Source organism: Papilio xuthus, unplaced genomic scaffold, assembly GCF_000836235.2.
Source record: "Papilio xuthus unplaced genomic scaffold, Pxut_1.1 DF824992.1, whole genome shotgun sequence".
NCBI lineage: Eukaryota > Metazoa > Arthropoda > Insecta > Lepidoptera > Papilionidae > Papilio > Papilio xuthus.
In genome coordinates, this window is record NW_013533657.1 from 4,212,358 (window position 1) to 4,233,697 (window position 21,340).

At 32.4% G+C, this 21,340-nt stretch overlaps 1 protein-coding gene across 5 annotated transcripts in view; it reads right to left on the minus strand.

The window, feature by feature from the left end:
* Nucleotides 1-21,340, minus strand: part of RapGAP1 (Rap GTPase activating protein 1) — a 192,600-nt gene that overhangs the window by 66,423 nt on the left and 104,837 nt on the right. For 4 of the 5 annotated variants that reach the window (XM_013324625.1, XM_013324623.1, XM_013324626.1 and 1 more), the window contains one exon: nt 14,881-15,025. In XM_013324625.1, coding sequence (XP_013180079.1) covers nt 14,881-15,025 — 145 coding nt within the window. Of the gene's footprint in view, nt 1-5,250; nt 5,990-14,880; nt 15,026-21,340 lie in introns of those variants that run through there. The other variant, XM_013324624.1, reaches the window with a different exon arrangement.

Below are 21,340 nucleotides of genomic sequence, written 5' to 3' on the forward strand. Positions count from 1 at the left end.
CTTGACTTGGAATCTGCAGGTCCTGGGTTCGAATCCCGCCATGTACTACTATGTTTTTCGATTTCCGATTTACATATTTACATTTATCCGACGTTCTTACGGTAAAGGAAAACATCGTGATACAACCTGCACATATCTGAGAAGAAATTAAAAAATATGTGTGAAGTCAACCAATCCGCACTTGGCCAGCGTGGTTGACTATGGCCTAGTCACCCGTAACTTAGGGTAGGCTCCGAGCCCCTCGGTGGAGGTATATAGGAGCTGATGATGAATAATAAATAATATAAGTACTAAACAATAACTTTAATAAACAGAACAACTAACAAAGTAAAAGAAATTAGAATTGTTTAAGCATGGTATAGTTTTCTCAAAGTTGGAAAACAATATCTTCCGCGTAAATGCTTCTTATAAAGCTTAACAGTAATATTCATTTATTACAAAGGTAAGAGAGAAACAAAAAGGCCCTTTGTGAAACCGAATAAAGGGAAAATCCAGACTGAAATTAGAGGATTCCTTGGAATAAAGGAACCATAAACCTCAAAATGAAACATTGGGTTATACGGATGGAAAAAAAAATACGAAAGAGAATTTCAATATCTAAAGGCAATTTTTTTTGGATAAAATATTTTAGAAAACCTATCTGGAATTCTCGTAAGTATAGCGTTCAAATATTCTAAGGAATATAAATGATAACGATGTTTGTGCCGAAATAAGATGTTATTTAGAAGCAAAGATATCTACTTCGCCGAAAAAGTGCCTAAATCTCGGCTTGTACAAACACAATTCCAACCTAAATGTGTCAGAGTCCCATCGCTTCTATGGTAATAAGTCTTTAGAGTTGCCATCAATTTAAATCATTCACAATCAAAATAAACATTGAAAATTATTAATGTCAAATGATGAAATGAAATTAATATTCGAAATGTTTCGTATTCTAAGACATTATTTAGGTATAACATCAACACCATTTAAATTTCCGGCATCTGTCATCCCGTGAATCCATTTTTCATTATTTTGACAAATATAAAATATTACACAAGCAAGATCCAGTCATGGAAAATTCAAAGATTTAAGGATTTAATCCAAATAACAGACCACCCACAATAATTCTAATTTCTGTAGGATCATATCATAAAATACAGGCACAAAATAAATTGAAAATAAAAATATTAGAACTGAGACCGTTTTCAATAAAAAAATGCGAGATAATTTGAACAATGTTAAGTGCAACTACGAAAAAACAAATATAAAAATCCTTTTACATCAAGCAGCAAAATAAAAAGACAAAAGTCGTAGAAATAACAACGAGAAAACATTGGCGTTGACAACACGTACGACAGCCCTAGTAATATCCGTTGTCAGAGTAATTGGAGTGAGAAATATCCGCGGTGGTCGGCACGATTTTGTTGGCCTTTGTCCCGACTAGACTTTACGAGCGGCCCGTAACGTGTTGCATCAAGGAATACTGATCTATCGGATGTTTTGCTGCGTCATAAAGTGTCGGAGTCTATGACTGGGGTACAAATTGGAAGGTAGACATTCTCACCTCCCAGTCTTACATATACTAAAATTTCTATAGTCCTATATTGTTAAGAAGTTACTTGTTTGATACGTTCAAGTGCTGAATGTTTTATAAATGAGTCGCTATTTTGGAATATATGTAGGTACACAAGTATGTAAGTCTTCCAGAATCAGAGTAGGAACGGAAAAATATATGAACAACATTATTGCATTCATAAAATACAGTATCGAAAACGATTATGTAAATTAGTAGTACGTCAACGAACACTTAGTAATAAAATAACAATTATTAACAGCAATTAATTCCTGACGAGTGTGACGTAAATATATGTATCATAATATCTTTATGATCTCAAATTCCCTAGTAAATTAATCATAAAATACAAAACTCATTACTGATTTTCCTCCTAACGTCAACAACAATGAGGATAAAGCAATTACAACGTAAGCAACTCGAATTTGACATTTAAATCTAGAACAAGAACAGAAGGAAGGAATGGATCTATGCTGTGAATAGTAAAATAAATTTCATTAGAGCACGCTCAGTACGCTCGATTACGTCTTAGGTCGTAATTTTTCACAAGGCAAATGAAACCAATGATTTTGATCTAAACAAATGCAAATACGAAGAGAAAATCTCTCCATAAAATTCTTGCATATGACCATTTTCCTAATCTACGACGTATGCAACTAGCGACATTAATAATATTCTTTGTAAGTTAAGAGATTCAATATAGAAATCTACACAAAACACAATACATCTTAAAACTGGATGAATTAATTCAAAATTAATGTTGTTAAACTTATTTTACATGATTATTACTGTTATTTCAAATTCAACCTTTCGACCGCTCTTCTGTCTGACTGGTCCAACTTACTTTATTAAATTAAAGCCATTTTATTGAACGATAAAAATTGCTATCATAAATAAAGCTAATAATAACATTTGCGAAGCTATTATAGCCATTGTTACTGAAGCCATCCTCAAAGGTTGCCCTGTGACGGGAGCCGAGTGTTTATTAGGGTTGTAACATTTTAATGTCATCTTTTTATACATTAACCTTGAATAGCTTTAATAAGAATAGGCTTTACGCAATTTTATATAAAGCTAATGTAATACAAAGTGAAGCGTCAATAGCCTAATGGGTAAGGGTACGGATTTCCGACCACGAGGTCGGGGGTTCGAATCCCGCCATTCGACTATTGTCGTAAACCATATCCTAGCACAAGCCTAGAGCTTAGTTGGAATGGTTAAAGAAATATTAGTAAATTTACAAAAAAAAAATACAAAACAGACAAATCTCATTTTTTCACCATTCGTACCAACATTAGAGTAAAATAAACTTATGTTTCCAACATTATTGACAATAAAATTGAATAGAATGAATTAATTATTTATAAAACAAGTAATTGTTTAGAATTAAAAATATGTAAAATTTGTATAAATCGATGATTAATAAAGCAGAAATGTATAACAAAATACGCAACAAAGGCGTGGGCCTGGCGTCCGCAACAGTTAACCTTAACAAGGACTCAGGTGAAAGTGACCGACTGTATCGTAAATGGACGATAGAAACGTAACTATCGATGTCTATTTTTGTAACAATGAGTCATGATGCATAGAAATAGAAACATCAACTATAGATCTCATGATTAACCTGCCCTTATCCTTATTGAGGGTCGGCACAGTATGTACTACTCCTCCAGACATCTTCATCCGTACTTTCTATGAGTTATAGATCTGATCTTTACGTTTTTGTTAAATAAGTACTATGAATTAGAAGAAAAAGTAAAGGTATAAGATAGCAAGAAAGATAAATAAGATGAAAGATAAGTAAGATAAGATAGTAAGAAATACAAGGGTAGACGGAAATTAGATATAAGCGACTCATTTATAACAATTCATCGATATAAGGTCGATATATGAAGGATGTAAACCCAAATTAAAAGTTTAAAGACTGAATAATTAAGTATCATAGCTTCACAAATTATATTTGTCGATCCATTATCTAGAATAGAGGCTACACAAATGGAATGAGGACTTGAGAACATTATCCATAATGCTATTTTAGAAGCATTCGACGCTCAGAGGTCATTAACCTATGTCAGCATGCAAAAAAACTAGGTAAATGTCTGATAAAAATTGCACTCAATCACTGACATAAATACATAGAATAAAAAAAGATAAATTATGTCTCTTAATTAAAATTTATATTACTAACAACCAACCTGGTATACCAGTTCTAAACAGCTTAATCGAAATGTTTATATATGATAGATCTGGGTTCGATTCCGTGTCGAAAAAGCTATTATGTTTCATCTTACATAGTGTGATGATAATTATTATTACTGTCTTAATAAATATATCTGGTCTAAAACAAAATAACATGATTGATAATGTCGATTTAATTTTATTCAGATTTTGAGAAAGTCATCATATCTCTGACCTAATCTCACTTACGTAGGGTCAGCACATTAGGTTTTCATCTACCATATTGAACTATTTTCCGTTATCTCAGTCGTCACTCGCTTCTTGATCTTTAATATTAAGAAATTATAAATATAAAAGTCGTTAAACTAGGACGATCCGGGTCGATGTCGCGTGCAATCCAAATTTAAATCTTAAAATTACACGATTCTTCCAAAACTAAATGGGTCAAAGAACATGAGCGGATTCATAATTCAAACCATTTGGCAGAGGAGAACCATTCAGAATGGAAACACAGACGCCAAAAATGTTCAATTACTCATGTTTACATAACATTGGTGATTCATTCATTAGAGACACGCCTATTATGTGACAAGATGACATACTGTTCTTTCGTCACCTTGATGACATATCTGTGATTTCTAAATACCCTACAATACAGATAATAATTAAATATTAAACCTACTTCTTAACTATTGAATATATCTCTTGCTTGAGTCAGAAAATCGTTCAAAGCGTTTAAATATTCTATACAAAATCGTATAATTTCAACTCTGAAGTATGAATAGATGACCTCATTAAAAAGTTACCACAACTTTACACCGACGAAATCTTGCTACAAGTTTAATATTTTAGTTTAATCTAGTTTTCGGAGAATCTACCAAAACTAAGTGGTTAGTCTAATTATGAACCTACGTTCGATTGTTGTAAAGTAAATAGCAATGGTGTTTTTACAACTGTCTCTGCCTACACTACTTTTCAATTCTATAAAAAATGTTAAAAAAGTGTCGTAAAAAGGGTAATCTAGTTTTAGGACAAAAAATAATATCTTCACTTGAATTCATTTTAATCTTAAAATGGTCAAAAAATAAGTTATAAAGTTCATGCACTATAAGTACAAGCACATAAGTATGTACTAAAAACCATTTACGGTTAAACAACTACCGGTTTAACTTGACAGTGAACTTGATTTGATGACCATAAACGATAATATTTTTGATCATTAAAATATCATTAATATTAAGTTAATGGTTATTATTAATTTTGACAGTAATAAGTATATGTAAGTGACAGTTAATAGCCTACGGATATTTACATTTTTAAAGAAATACCGTAAGTAATGGAAAAAAAAATGGTTTTTAACAATTTGTAGTTAAAACATAAACGATGCACACCACTTAAAAAAAGTTTCTTACCGTAGGTTTCTGCCACCAAATCTCTGTATAAAACATATCGTCATTATCTTTGACACTTGATGAGATCTAGGATACGGAAACCCACAGTGACAGTATTCAGCTTACCTCTTTTTGTTCAGTAGGAGTACTGGTCCTTACTCCCGTTATGTCTTTCCACCTGAGTACACCCATCACTGCGTGGCGAACCCACGACCCTCGCCTGCCAGTCCTACCGTTCGATAGTTCATCCACAACACCGCACAAAACAGAGTTCACAACCAGTCCTCTACCACTGCTACTCTCTTTCTCATTCTTTAACGCCACTTCGCCGCTTATAGGTAATGATCTTCTCTCCCTCATAAAGCCTGAAGAAACTCGACCTGGTACTACTTCAACGCTTTTCGAACCGCATCTTAAGATCGCAATTAATCATAATAAGACTTCAAAGACGAGATAAATCTCTCGGCAAATCGTTTATTTTTATTATCACACTTTTCGGGTCGACCAGCTGCTATGACGACGGAAAGTTTTTCTAATATTTTTTTACAAAGTACGAAAAACTGTATCTCAATTTACCGAATAACAAACGCCCGCAGTTGTATCCAAATATTGGTAAAACAGTTGAATTTAACTTTCACTTTAACGCCCGTATGTAGACGAAATTTCTTTCCAAGTTTTAATTTTTGCGAAGAATTATCAACACCACCAAAAGTCCTTTAAAAACTTGTTTGAATAAAGTTTATTTAATGACACAAAAGAATCACTATATTACTTTAATTCACAAAAAATCCCAGTAGCTGTCAAAACACGATCGCAGAGTGAAATTAGAAATTTGTATAAACGCTCGACGTCTGCACAGAACTGCGTTTCGATACCGAATGCCGTAGCGCGTGCCACATGCTCGTGGAGCGATCACTCAACGCTACCATCTCTTTCCTTTTGATCTTATCGATATAAGAAAGATAAGGACAACTAGCAATCCATAGATGCGTCATTAAAATAAAAAAAGATCAGGTGAATGTTACTGCAAAGATGACAACAAAAACTTTACAAATGTAACACACTATTAAGATATTTTATAATAATAAGTTATTTAATTTTCTAGGCCAATTTACAGTTAGAAATATTTTAGTTACAATACACAAGCCTACGCAAAAATGTTCACATTTTTTACACTTACATTTTTAATCGAATTTCAACTAAATTTTAATGTCGTAAAACATTGAATTTGAATTTAACGAAGTGCGAAAACTTTTAAATACTTAACAAAAGATCTGTTATCTTATTTCTAGTTGAACCTATTTTAAATGATTTCCGACAATAGCATAGCTCTTAGATTTTTTTTAACATAACCGTCGAATTCGCGTGTGAACATCCGGAATGGCGAACGCACATTATATCTCGCCCCCTACAAGGAACAAAGAGCCAACAGGTGATTGTCAATGCAGCTGCTTCCGAAGCCCGAAGCTCGAAGGAATACATAGAACCAACGCCACTCGGGAAGGATGTGGTAGTGTCGGTTTACGTGGGGAAGTATTGATTAAACGCACATGTACCTTGTTACTTGAATGCTGAATTATATATTGAAACATCGAATTATCAACCAGGGATAATGATAATTAAATAATTAATTAGACCAAAATTTAACAAGGTATTGTAATAAACTAAAACAGGATAAGACTACGGATATAAGTGGAGATATAAGTAAATTTTCTAAAGCAATTTTTTAATGCATTTCAATTTGAGATTTACCCCATATAATGCATCAGCGCCTGCCAAGTTTTAATAGTAAAATTTTTCATTCGTAGCTTGCTGTATATGTCAGTTAAGAAGTTTCTATAATTCTAAGATAGAGCTCGAGTTATGTATTATACCATCTAAAATATTTGTTTTAAAATTTTCTTTTGTCCTTTTAACAGGTATTAAAATAGTAATTAGTAATTATTTAAGTAATGTGTCAATATAAAACTTAAGTTGATCAATATTTTCGGGCATAAACATAATTGTATAAGAAAGTAATATTGTCACTGCATTTAGTAGATCGTTTGGAATCTATTCATTGAACAAAAAGTATCAGCACAAAATAATACTACGTACAAAGAGATAAGACACATCTTCGTTCTTAATAGAACAAAAGACAATCATTATTATTGAGTATACCAACACTTTTCAATCTCGTAATACCACTTATACAAATGAGGTCATTAAGAAGACTGAAGTGGATTTCTTTTATCATAAATTAATATCAAACAACTTAAAACATAATAGTAATCACGCTTTAGTCTAACTAACGTTAACGAGTTAAACAATTCGCATGACAATACCTACTTTTGATTCAAATTGAAGTTTTAATATCTGATCTTGTATTCTCTTTAAAAAATCTGATACTAATGATAATAATGCAAGCTTTTCATTAATGCGAATGTTTAGATGGTTGGATGGATGGATGGATAGATGTTTGTTTGTAGATGTATCCGAAACGACTCAACAGATCTTGATGACATTTGACTCAGATGTAGAACATAGCGTGGAATGACACATAGGCTGCTTATTGTTTTTTTTAATTTCGAGAGAGACAGCTAGTCTTTTCATAATTTTTGTTTTTTTTTTCAATATTAAAATTCCACTTTGGTTACTAACTAATTGTTGCTGAATAGTGACCCATTAGTATAATAACTATTATAATAAACTCAAGAAAAATACCTAACGATAATAAAAGTAGCAACATTTATCGCCTCAAGGGAAATTAAAGAAATGCAATAGTCATGTTATTTTCCTGGTGATTCTTTTTTTAAAAACAAATGAATATTGTATTTAAGTAAGACCTTATTAATATTCGTAACGGATTCGATACAGTACCCCGGGATCGGAAGCAATTTTGCATATCCAAGATCACAACGGCATAGTGTTGCCTTTTCTATTATCGTGTTTCTTCAAAAATCTGATTATTATTTTATATTTGAATTTAATAGAACAATAATGTTTTGGCAAATAAAAATTAAATTCAATAATTAATAACAAATATTTTTTTCTATTACAAAATTTTGTAGGAATGTTACTTTGCGACACAACATTGAAAAAAAAAATTGAGCACATTTTATTTCAAATATCAAACGTCGAATAGGAAATATATTTTTAATTACAATTGGAACAGCATTCCGACATGCGTCGCAAAATGTCACATGTCAATGCTCAATACCATAACGCTGCGACATAGATGAATAGCATCTGTCAAATCTAATCGATAACTCGCATTCAAATCAAATGCACATCACTAGTCAGTATTACGTAAGCCGACACATAACTTATGCAACTGCATGCACCTCATTTGGAGGTCGTTAGATCCTAGTTTAGGTATCCTATATCCTAGGTATCCTAGGTACACCTGCATTATCCCCCGTTTATTTGCACTAGAGAGGAAGCCTTGTTCAGAAAGGCGGCTATAACTTATGGTTTTAACGAATTTCGTCTGGCTACAATGAAATCCTGCGTTTATGTTCGCGTGCAACGATATTAATGTGGTCTTAAGATAGAATATGCATGGTTTTATTTATACAATCCTTTCATTCTTTAGATTATTTTAAACAGATTATCATAAGGTGAATGTTACTTTTAGCTACGGTTTATCAGTTAAAAATTATTTATATCTAGAAAAATGTTAACATTACTGACAACATTTTTTCAACAATACACTATTTTATTTTTTCTATTAAATATACGTGTAAATATACGAAGATTTAATGAATTTTCATTTTTAGATTTAATTATAAAATTGTAACTTATATTAAAAAGAAATGGTTAGCAAAATCTTGCTGCAAAGTAAAGCATTTCTTATCTTATGTTCGAATTTAATTAACAAAGAAAAAAAAATTGTAGGGAGCTTGTATAAAAATTTTAATTAAATATTATCTTGCTACAATGTGCAGTTAATTTCTGATTAAAAAGATAAATTATGTTTCTTGACAAAGCTTTAGCTTGTCTTTAAAATCACAATGAATTTAAAAACACAAATAAAATCTGAGCTTGATTCTTGTTTATTAGAAAAACAAACAATAAATCCAGTTTGCAGGAATAAAGTATAACCGTAGGTTTCCGAGTTAAAAATCTCTGTATAAAACATATCGTTATCCCCATAATCGGAGATTTTTGTTTCAGAAACCCACGGTAAAACTTAAAACATAATATTATTATTTTTAAATGACAAATATTTTCTTTGGATTTCTACAGTTGTAACAGTAATATAAAATCGTCTTATAATTTTTTTTTTTTCAAAGAGAAAAAGAGAAAAAATTTCCAAACAACGATTCGTAAAAATAGTTGTAACGGCGATGTGTCGATTTACGCAGACTGGCGCCTAAACGAGTGGTCTTTAGATAGTTAAATAAATATGATACGGTAACCTAATGATACTTTAACTAAATCGTGACTAAGCATTCATTCAATTGGATAAAATTAAACAATCATATTGTTTCTAACAAACAAAATCTAATTCCTAGAGCATTTTGTGCATTTTGAAGATAGTAAGAAAACACTAAATAAACTAAACGAATACATTAAAGTTTTATTAATTTCTGTCATGTTTTTTTGGTTTATTTGCTCAACAGAGTTTTGATGTCTTAGATCTCGTATAAGAAAATTTCCAGTCGAAGAATATCAAAGATGTGGCCGCTAGAACGTTGTAGAAAATTTTAATTCGATTCTAATGTAGACGTCCGAAAAGACTAAACGGTTGCCCACCGTATTTCATTTAATCAGATAAAAACCTGCAGCAATTTCAAAAGGATAATTTTAAGTGGAAAATCCAATTTATGGAGATTCAGTGAACGATTGCTATGCAATTTTAGTTCTAGTTTCATCACATTTTACGCTTCTATCGCTAATAGAATCCATATTTTAATGCAGAAATATTTTCTATTTGATGTATTTTCAAACATATAAAGAAATTATGGTGGAAGAGATTCTCAATCGACCAGAGCTGTTGCTAATAATATTGTAAAATAAGACAATAAGTCACAAAGCATAGGAAACATGTAATTACAATAGTAGCCGTCTAATAATTTTGATGATTATGAAAATTAAATAAATAAATAATAGACAGCAGTCATAAGATACTGCAAACCACAAAGGTGTACTCACTATCGAATCACGTCGCCCATTGACCCAACCCTGATATCTGAAGGTCGGATCTCTTTGTGACCACAACTATATTCTGTTCTTTGTTATAGCCTTATTGCAAAAGCCGTAACTGCCTATCGAATAGATTCTGGTCTCGATTAATAGTGTTTAATGGCTAAGTCAATGTCAGTCATACGGATTATTTGTTACGAAATATTTTTATTGTGGGAAGCAAACTTTTTGTTTCAATTTTGTGTACCAATGTGCTAAATGATTTTTAAAGATTGTGCTAAATTCCTTATGACTTTTGACACGTTATATTAATTAGTTGTCGAGCAATACTCTACCTAAAATGTACACAAACTGCATGAATAAAAGCGTGCTTTACTTTTAATTTTTAAGTCCTAAAAGTGTTCTTAGTATAAACGAAACAAAACAATTGATAAATTCAAATAAAATAAATGAAGTGTATTCCATTGGGCCGTTCGAAAATGGCAATGTTTTTTGTTTCTTTGAGTCAATTGGCCGAATGGAACTTTTTCATATTCTATCCATAGAATAAAAAAAAATCAATGTAACCGTTATTCCTGTAAAATTTGACCACACATTTTTCGTTCACATGATCGAATTAAATATTAAAGGCCATCGATTTCTCATGGCCCAGATAACACATTAAAGCGAAAGGTACAACCGAAATCGAACAGATAAAATTGTAGGACATTACAAAAGTGTTGATTCAAAATGCATTCGTAAAAACAATACAAGATATTGTGATATTATATGAATGGATGGATCTTTGTTACAAAGTATCTCCAGAACGGCTGCATGGAACTCGCTAAAAGGCTAGATGTAGAACATAGTCTGGAAGAACACATATGCTACAAATCACGTTTTTTTTTATTCACACGGACAGAGTCACGAACGACAGCTAGTTAAAAAATAAAATAGATTGCTAAAAAAAAACAAGAATGGAAACAAAATTGAAAGTAGAGTCGTCGAATTGTAGAGTGTTGAAGTTAATATCTGAAAGAATGTGTCGACTGAATTTATAAAAATCTTTAGAATATCTCTCCTAGCATCTGATATTTTATTAAAAAACTTAAAATCAAATAGAAACAGAAATTAAATTTTTCAGTGAATGAACTTACATTCGAGCGCCATATGGGATAAAGTTTCGTTTCAAATTCATTGCTTTCATGAGCAAATCCTATTCGTTTTTTTAATAATTTAGTAATTTTCACATAAGGATAATTAATTACCATTGTTGATTTAATAAGTCACTATGTACTGAACAAAATTGTTATTTTAATCCTTAACAATATTGAATTGGCTATAAATAATTTTAGATGTGGTAACTTATCTTCAATCCAACTAATATTATAAATGCAAATGTTTAGATGGGGGGATGTTTGTTAAAACGTATCTCCAGAACAGCTGCTTGGATCTCGATGAAATTTAGTAGATGTAGAACAAGTCCGGAAGAACATAGTCTACTAATTAAGTATTGATAGTTCGCCGCGGACGGATTCGCGGGCGAGTTCATCATCAACCTGCCCTTATCCCTATCTAGGGTCGGCACAGTATGTACTACTCCTCCATACATCTCTATCAGCCTTCATATCCGAGTCTACCCCCTTCTTACGCATATCCTCTTTCACACAGTCATTCCATGCTTTTTTTGGTCTTCCCCTACCCTTGTAGCCATCCACATTCAATCTCATTACTTTTTTGCTTATATCATCATCATCACTCCTCATAACATGTCCAAACCTCGCTAATCTAAGAGTTAGTAAGACATAATATTAGAACTTTTCACTTTGAATTTTATTAATTTTTCTAGAAAATTGAAATTCTCCACTCGAGTAGATTAAAAAGATAAATTACAAAACAAATTATATCCTTTGGTACTCGCTCATAGAAGCTTTCCATCTGTAAAATATAATCTTAAAATTAAATTAACTTTATTAGCTTGTATAAAAATAGTTTTTAGTGAAAATAAAGAAGGTAATTAAATTTATAGTTCGATAAATTGAACGTAAATCGAAACATATAAATGTACCGGTGTACTGATGAAGCAACTGACAGAAGTGAGGTCAGCCGAGCCTCATCCTTGCTTTTACTTTTATTGCAGACTAGCAAACCTCGCCGGGTTCACTCGGCCTAATAATATGGACATTGAAGAAAAAATAACTGAGATTAGTCTGTAGGGAGAATAATATTGGTAAATTTTTGTAATATATATTATATTTTAAGACATTTTTAGTTAGAATCATTTGGCGCGAATGACGGGCTTTCGTTACAAAGTCCAGTATCAGAATGAATAGTGAGGGGACATAAACGTCGACATTTTTGGTAAGGCTAGTGTTGTGTCAATACACTGGCACATTTTCTGATTTTCTTCCTAATAGTATAGCTGTAAACATAATAACAAATCTGTTTTTTTAATTATCATCCTCACTCGAATAACTAAAATAGCTCTAATTTTAGGTTAGAACCTACCTAGCTAATTCTTGTAGAATAAAGAAGTTAAAGAGAATCGTTTAAATGGTGCTTTGTATTCCAAAATAAGATTACCCAATCTTTGAATAAGTTAATTTTCTTTTGATTTTTATCAGAAGGCAATCTTCGTATCGTCGATTCTATTTGCGAAACCGTTATTAAAATTTCTGCTTAACTTGCTGACCTTACTTTAATATATTTATAAAAGCTCTTATTGTTCATCCCAACGTTTATTCTGTTATGCTTCGGTATGCAAAAGTAATTTAAAAGTAAACAGTAAACATAATGTTGAATATTAAACGTTTTGATTTTAAATTAAATCCCTATATGGATTGCGAAAATGATATGATTATAAGGCATATCTCGTGATGCAATTGAAACAGTGGAGTAGTGGGAGATAGACAAAAGTTTAAGTTCACAACGTAGTACTAAAATCATACACAATAAATGTACATTAGCTGTCGCCCGCGACTCCGTCCCAGCGGAATTAAAAAAAATATTAGTAGCCAATGTGTTCTTCCATACTATGTTCTACTTCTATGCCAATTTCATCAAGATCCGTTGAGCCACTTCCCAGATACCTTCAAACAAACATCATGTTAGAAGTGAGATGTAGGTAGGAATTCTATGGGACTAAAACTTACCATATTTAATGAGAGTATTCGACTAAAACGTATTATATTCAATAGGAAGCTCATAATGCAAAGTTTTCTCCATAGGACGGTTAGCAAAAAAAAGTTAGGGTGTAGAATGAAACAAAGAGCGAGGAAAACTAATGCAACTGCTTGCGACACGATTTAAAAACGGAGAATAAATAAATAGAATACAAAATCCCGGCGTCCGGAATTTCCATTAGTGGATTGAGAAATTTCGTTTTGTTTTTTTCGACAGAAACATAAAAGTAAACCATATATTTGTAGAATATCCTACTTCAAAAAATATTTCTGACACTATTATTTTATATAAAGCACTGACAAATCAAATTTTAGTCACATTTTTCATGCAACAGTTTTGGTACATACTTCTAGTACTTAAAATCACGCGTTACATACTTTTGTAGGGGCGCATCTAAGCGGAATTAAATATAAAAAATGTATATACAGAATCCTTAATACTAATATAAATTTGAAGACTTCCACAGTCTTCATCACAGCCGTAGATTTATTACAATACTCATGTTAATGTATGAGAGTTATATTTGGTAGAAATAAACATAGAAAAACACGATTATGTGCGGCCGGTACTGTTTTAATATCAAGAGTTGATTAAACAATTCAAAATGGCAAAGTAATTGGATTTGTGAGCTCCCGTCTGTCAATTTAACTTAAGGAAGCTTGATTAACCAAAATTTGCAATATGTACTCGAAATTCGACTCATAAATATGCAGAGTTGCTAATGTAGAGAAACCGTTACGATTGAAATGTTTCTCGACTTGACTTAAAATAAGATAAGTATAATTTCGTGAACCAAATCTATAAGTAGCTAAGAAGCTGAATATTAAATTAAACGATGACAAAAATTGAAATAAAAGAATCATAGTTTCTCAAACTTCAATAGGTAAAAGCTAACCTTAATTTAAAACGGTAAAATATCTACTGACCACAACTATAATGGGTGGATAAACGCCATCTATTTTCTGTATTTTAAAATTGAGTTGAAGTACGTAAAGTAAAAACAATTGGAGTGTCTTTCTTTCGAACATTTCTTTATAATTAACTTCATCAATTTCTAGGCCAGTGCGTACAAACAATCCGTGTGAGGCGTGACAGGCGAATTGCTTCGTCTCGCTTCGCTTACCACCCCAACGTCTTCCACGGTGCTACTTCCGCCGATTATTTTTACCAGATACTGTCCAACTGACTGTTGACCCCTAAACATGCCGTGTCGTGTAATTTCTGAATTAACCGCATTTGCGGATGTTGGTCCGTTAACCTACAACGTCTTTTAAGAACAACCGCGAAAGTACCTGAACGGTCAATTTTGTACTTTCTGTATGTCAAATTATAATATGCACAAAAAACACTGGTAAATTGAAGAAAAATAAGATATTTGTGTGTACAGAAAATATAATAGAATCTTAAGGGATGATTCTTTAAAGTTTTTGTCTCGTTCCAATTAAAATGGCTTCATAATAATCTTACCTGAGAAAAATACGGTGGTAACACTGCCCTCTGGTCATCTAATCGGGAACATTGCACCCTCTCGAGAAGTTCGAATAACTCGTGTTGTGCTCGAGCGCCCCCTGTCGCCGATGAAGCCCATGGCGTAGTCGCCACTTGCTGCCGCCTGGTGGTGAAAAAATACACTTATTTAACAAGCAACTTTTGTTGTAGTACTAAGTATCGCCGCTAGATGGCATTGTGTCTAAAATTATATTTTGAATAAAAATCACAATTTTTACAAATAATGTATAATTATGCTCGAATACTGAAACTTAATAATTTCTAATTTCAAAAATAAAAACTATAGGAAGTAGATGTAAAAGATAATATGTATAAAAGTGTTAATTATTATAATAAAATTTTCGACGGAGCAACGTTTGCAGGTTAACGCTTTGGATGTTGAGATAACAATTTTTATATGTTCCAGCCTACACGATATAGTCATGAAAATTTATTTCTGGAATCATCCATTTATCATTCCTCAGTCTTTTTATTTGGTTCGTGTCAAAAGGTTTGAGAATGCTATCATTGACAGCAATGGACGCCTCCACAATGGTAACTCGTTATTGTCGAGTCGGAATGTAACAAGATTAGTGTTGATTGTGAGAGGGTTTTTGCTGGTTAGTGCGACAGTCGATTTGTGCGCAGCGCATCTATTGCATAGTGACTTTTATTTATTTTATTTATCCCTGTTGAAGTGTCAAAACAGATCTTTTTTATTTTGTTAGTTAATAAATTGCTAGTTATAGCTACACGGAATAAAATATTCCTTAACAATATATAGGCTTTCTTTAGTTGAATATAATACAGACAAACTTTAACGTAAGAAGTATGGAGTTCATATAGTTTACTTAGTTTATTTCTGGATATAGAACAGTGTATGCATATTTTTATATATAAGGATATGATCATAACTAACCCTGCCCCGTGCTATCAATAAATAAACCTACGTAATGTTATATTTAAATTGAATAATGCACTTATTAAAGTCACTTAACGGCACGAGTCCGACGTTTAACATTAAAGATAAAATTTACAGCATTAAATTAACAATTACGTATATTTTAAGAGAACGAGTTTTGCTTACACAATTGAACAGATACAAAAGTGCTCTTAGCTCCATCTATTGTTGAGGAGTGACACTATTTTTAATAGTACAAGGGCAAAACGCGAGTGGCCGTGATTTATAGGTCAATTAACTGACCATTCTGCGACGACCCCTTCACGAGCTTACGTAATGGTTTTTCAAATTAAATCTCCCCTACTTCAACAAAATTGCTGCAATAACCGGTTCCCTGGGCCTTAATCAAAGATTGTTTGTTTTTCGGCTCAGCCTAATTTGGTACAGCGGGGAACACACAAAGGGCAGATGTGTGGCATATCACAATGATTGTTGTGTTTCAATTAGGACTTCGTTTCATACGTATGTGCACACTTTTTCCTAAAGCTTCTTTGTCTCGGAGAATAATATGAGAATAATAATTCAAAATTAATATTGACACGCCGTTCAAGTATTTACAGTTTAGATGAATGTTATCATAGTAAATGTTATGACATATTTTTCATCAACAAAGACACATTGTACATTACAAAAACAAAACCTCGCACTCCATATAAAAATAGTAGGGATCTAAAATAGGTACTACACTTTATAAGGCTTCATCATCATCAGCTCACTATACGTCCCCATCGAGGTGCTCGGAGCCTACCCTAAGTTAATGGTGATTCGGCCATAGTTAACCACGCTGGCCAAGTGCGGGTTGGTTGACTTCACACATATCTTTGAATTTCTTCGCAGATATGTGCAGGTTGCAACACGATGATTTCCTTCACCGTCAGAAAGTCGGATAAATGTACATATGTAAATCGGCTTACTTATAGCCAATAGGCCTTATAAAGACAAATCGATTTTTTACAATATATTCAAAAGACGCAATCCTAAAAGAAAAGTTTCAGATTTTTTGATTCGTCATCCCAAATGAGTAAACGGAATAAAATTGGTAAAACCTTATACATGACGCATTTTCGTATTAGAGGTAGAATGTCGTACAAAAGTTATAGAACACGAAAAAACAAAATAAAAGAATTAACAATACGCATATTATTTTGATATAATGATGTATTACTACTCGTATTTGTTTCCACCGCCGAAGCACATATTTGACATCTCAGTTTTTTCAAGGCGAAGGTTAATTTTATAAAGTCGAACCAGGATAAACGACAGTCCAAGGGACCACAATATATTTCTCGCTTATAATTCTTCTGTAACTAAAAGCTTTATGCTTATAGAAGTTTTTCAATTACAGTACAATATAATACAATATGTTAATGTTTAAATTACAGGTTATTATTTAGGTTCTGTATATGTTTGTGTTTTTGTTTCGTCAGTGAATACGGTCCAAAGTTCAACATGTCAAAATAACAAATGTAGAGTCCTTGTCGAATATAAAGCGTTGGTCGTGGAACAGCAATTGTGTAGGTTTGAATATTTTACAATAACTGTGCCGTTTGGTACACGCGTTTCTCTCGTTCATTTCACAGTGCATATTATATTCATCAAACCGAATGCATTTTGTGTTGCTTTCATCAATTATTAATCAACTAACATTCCATGTACACAAATACGTTTAAACTATTAAACAGGAAGAATATAGAACGTAAAATTTGTGAGTTATGTTTGACTTATATGTATTAAAGCTTACGCTCACAACGTAACACCCCTTTATTTTTTCTAAGTAACATTTCAATGAGACATTATTCGATGTGTTATGAAATTGTGCACTGTCTATAAAATAACCTATTCATTTTTAAAAGAAAGTAAATATATTTTATGTCTTATGTCGAAAAAAAAAACTCTCACGGTTTTGTCAACGGGTAGTAAACTTGATTGTTTTTTTATAGCAATATAAACAAATGTACACCAGATGTAAAGTGAACATCGATGTGTTCCAACACGTGCATTTTAGTGCTTTTGATGGCGGACACTTCAAACGCCTATCTGTATATTGACTTTATTTGCTCAAAAATAACGATATAATTCTTGTGTTGTTTTCATTTATACCTACATATTTGGAAAAACTTTGAAATAGCAATTTCATTTCTTACTTCTTGTTTTGGATACTACTTTGAAGCTAAACGTATTTAATTATAAAATAAAAGTATTTCCTTTCTTGAATTAATTAAATCAAGCTGCCGATGTTCCCTGGATGATAATCTTTTTTGTCGTAACGATCGTATTCATCCTTTTGCAGAATAGAATTAGTCACATATTTCGTGGATAGAGACGCAAAATCAAATAATTAATTACGTAAGTATTCTATTAGTAGTGGTGTTTGAAAATGTATTTAATATCATACTTTAATTTTAAAACTTTCTCATTCAAAGCAAACATATTCTATCGGATGTAATAACTCATTGGAGCGTCGGTGGCTCAGTGGTCAAGCACTTGACTTGCAATCTGCAGGTCCTGGGTTCGAATCCCGCCATGTACCAATGTGTTTTTCGATTTCCTATTTACATATGTACATTTATCCGTCGACGTCCAACATCGTGATGCAACCTGCACATATCTGAGAAGAAATTCAAAGATATGTGTGAAGTCAACCAACCCGCACTTGGCCAGCGTGGTTGACTATGGCCTAATCACCCTTAACTTAGGGTAGGCTCTGAGCCCCTCGGTGGGGACGTATAGTGAGCTGATGATGAATAACTCATTGATATAATAACTAAGTAAAAAATAAACCAAATTATCATTGGCCGTAAATTGTGGAGTCATTTGGATGTTCGTTACGTTCAATTAATTTAATCTTATTACCAGCATCTGGATCCTGTTTGGAATGTATCGAATAATTAATTTTATTGCAATCACTGTGTCGACGTTCGTTTAATTAAAATGTCTGGATGCACTTGAATATTGTAATCATGTGTTCAATACACAAGTGCCGTTAATTAATGATGATAAGTGATGATTATAATTGCCTACTTATTTTTTTTAATTTTAATACAAAACTTCTTGTGTCAGATAAAATTTGTAAGTCGACCGATATAAATTGTTTCACTAAACAAACAAGAAGGGTGACTAATATAACTCCTAGCAAATTTTACGCGGCAATATTTTATATAAACGCCGCACTATTATAAATTGACAGGCTGATAACTGCTTATTCTACCTACAAAAGTTGAGCGCAAAAACCACGTTTGCTTCATGAACAAGAACTTTATAGATGAATTTTATAATGTATATTTAATCTGTGTATGTAATTTAAGCTCTAAGCATAGTATCATCTGATATTCGTTGTGAATTTGCAACGTAACACGGGTACAGTTTTGTTGCCACAGCAGGCGAGCGTGGAGATGACATGCGGCAAGCGCTTCTACACGTAAATTACAAATTCAACGAATTTAGTACACCCTGTAAATAATTATAAGATAGTGCTGGGCGCCAACTATACAAAGATAAATAATTAAGGGTATAAATATTTATTTATGGCCCATTAGCGCAAACTAATAACGCGAGATAACTCACGTAGTCTGAGAATGGTGACAAAGTGTGTTGTTTTGTATGATATTGGGTTGAATTATGAATTATGAAACAATATTTTATAGGTTACGGGTTCCCTTCGGTATAACTTTACATTCTTTTTTTAAATGCCTATATCTAATTATGGTATATGTTTTGGGAGTCATAATATGAGCAAAACGTAGACATGTTTTGATAGCCTTTTATAATTATCATTGGTAAAAAATTAAAAGCAAGATTCTAAAGTAAGTTGATATATCAAATATAGAAATATATGAAGAATCCTGATTGGGTGGTACCATCATTCTTAATTTACTTTACTCGTTACAATAGTCAAGGTCATTCGGGATCGGTGACCTAAGTCAAAAATGTAAAAAAAATATGTTAAATTGACAGAGTTGCAGACAAGTTAAGTCACCAAGATGACGCTAATTTAGTACTTTGGGGTTATCAAAGCTGTCACAACGTCGTTTTCCTTAAAATGTTGGTCATAGGGAACACAGATGCGTGTGTTTGTATTCTGGTATGTGTGCGTGATTTAATTAACAGGAAACTGACGCATCTGCTGTCTGGGACAGCTCGCATGTATATGCAAACATTTTTCGTTAGAAGCTTAAATGTTGATTGATAAATCAATCAACATTGATCATGACCGTGGGAATGAAATACATATAATATTATACATTATTGGGTTTGAAAATCAAATAAATTTCTTGCGTAATATGCTTTTGAAAGTGATAGTCATAAAAACAGACATTTTCTTTTTTGGTTTCTTGGAGAGATTTTAGAAGTTGGTGGATATATATGACAAGGGTTTTATTATGTTTTTTTCGGTATGTATCAACTATTAATTATTTTAGTTTATGTGTTCCCCGTCGCGAGTAAACCAAGGGCGAGCCACTAGTTATATTTATAAGTGCTGCATTTTGCGATGCATCTCGCGTTATTTCCGTTTTATCGTTCGATGATGACATCTCTTTGAAAGGTAAGGAAACCGCCATGTTTTATCTGTGATGTTTTTTTTTATTCTTTTTATGTTAATAGGTGGCCAGTTTTCTGCATGTTTTGAAGAATCAAAGGACATGAACGTTTTTTTTTTATCTAATGGGAATAAATGTAATACAATTTGAATATGACAGATTTTAACAGATGAATACAATTTTTGCAAATTAAAAGGGTGAGTTAAAAACCGTGGTTCTTTGTTTCTAGTTTTGGACTAAGCTTTTAAAATAGGTTAAGGTGGTATTCCACTGGTCTAAACTTTTTTAATGCAATCTAAAATATCATTTCTACACTGTAAAGACAATGGGCGCATAAAAATTGTCTGTCACCAAGTACAACGCGGCTAGATGACAGCCACACTTGACGGGTTACAAAAGCTTTTTTTTTCAAGTGTCTGTGCGAACGTGTGAATCACTACAAAGCCAGCACAGAAGCGAATGTAAAAAAGAGACTCTAGTGGTATTTTAAGGAAGCCCTTATGTTACCGTCCCCTCATATCTATATGAAACTGGGGACTTTTACCGTTTAAGAGGACCCTTCTTATCGCGGAAAAGATTTAAAAACGTAATGGAGTGGATTTCACTTAAACATTCCAAAAGCTAATACAACAAAAAGCTTTAAATCTAAATAATTCCTTTCTTGTTTGTATTAAAAAAATACTATTTTTTACCGCCAGTTGGTTATTTAAAATATAGTACACACAATTCATTATTCCTTTAAAATGGGTTCTTGCTACTGACCACTTTCGCCATTGTGAATTCGATGAGACAACATCTTTCCAGTAATGTACTTTTCCAGTAATGTAATATAATCACCGACCCCAATACATGGACAGGTTTTAAACCGTACTATTTTGTGCCTATTTGATCCTCGCCAATGTTTCCTTGACTGTTATTGTTGGTAGTAATGGTCAAGATA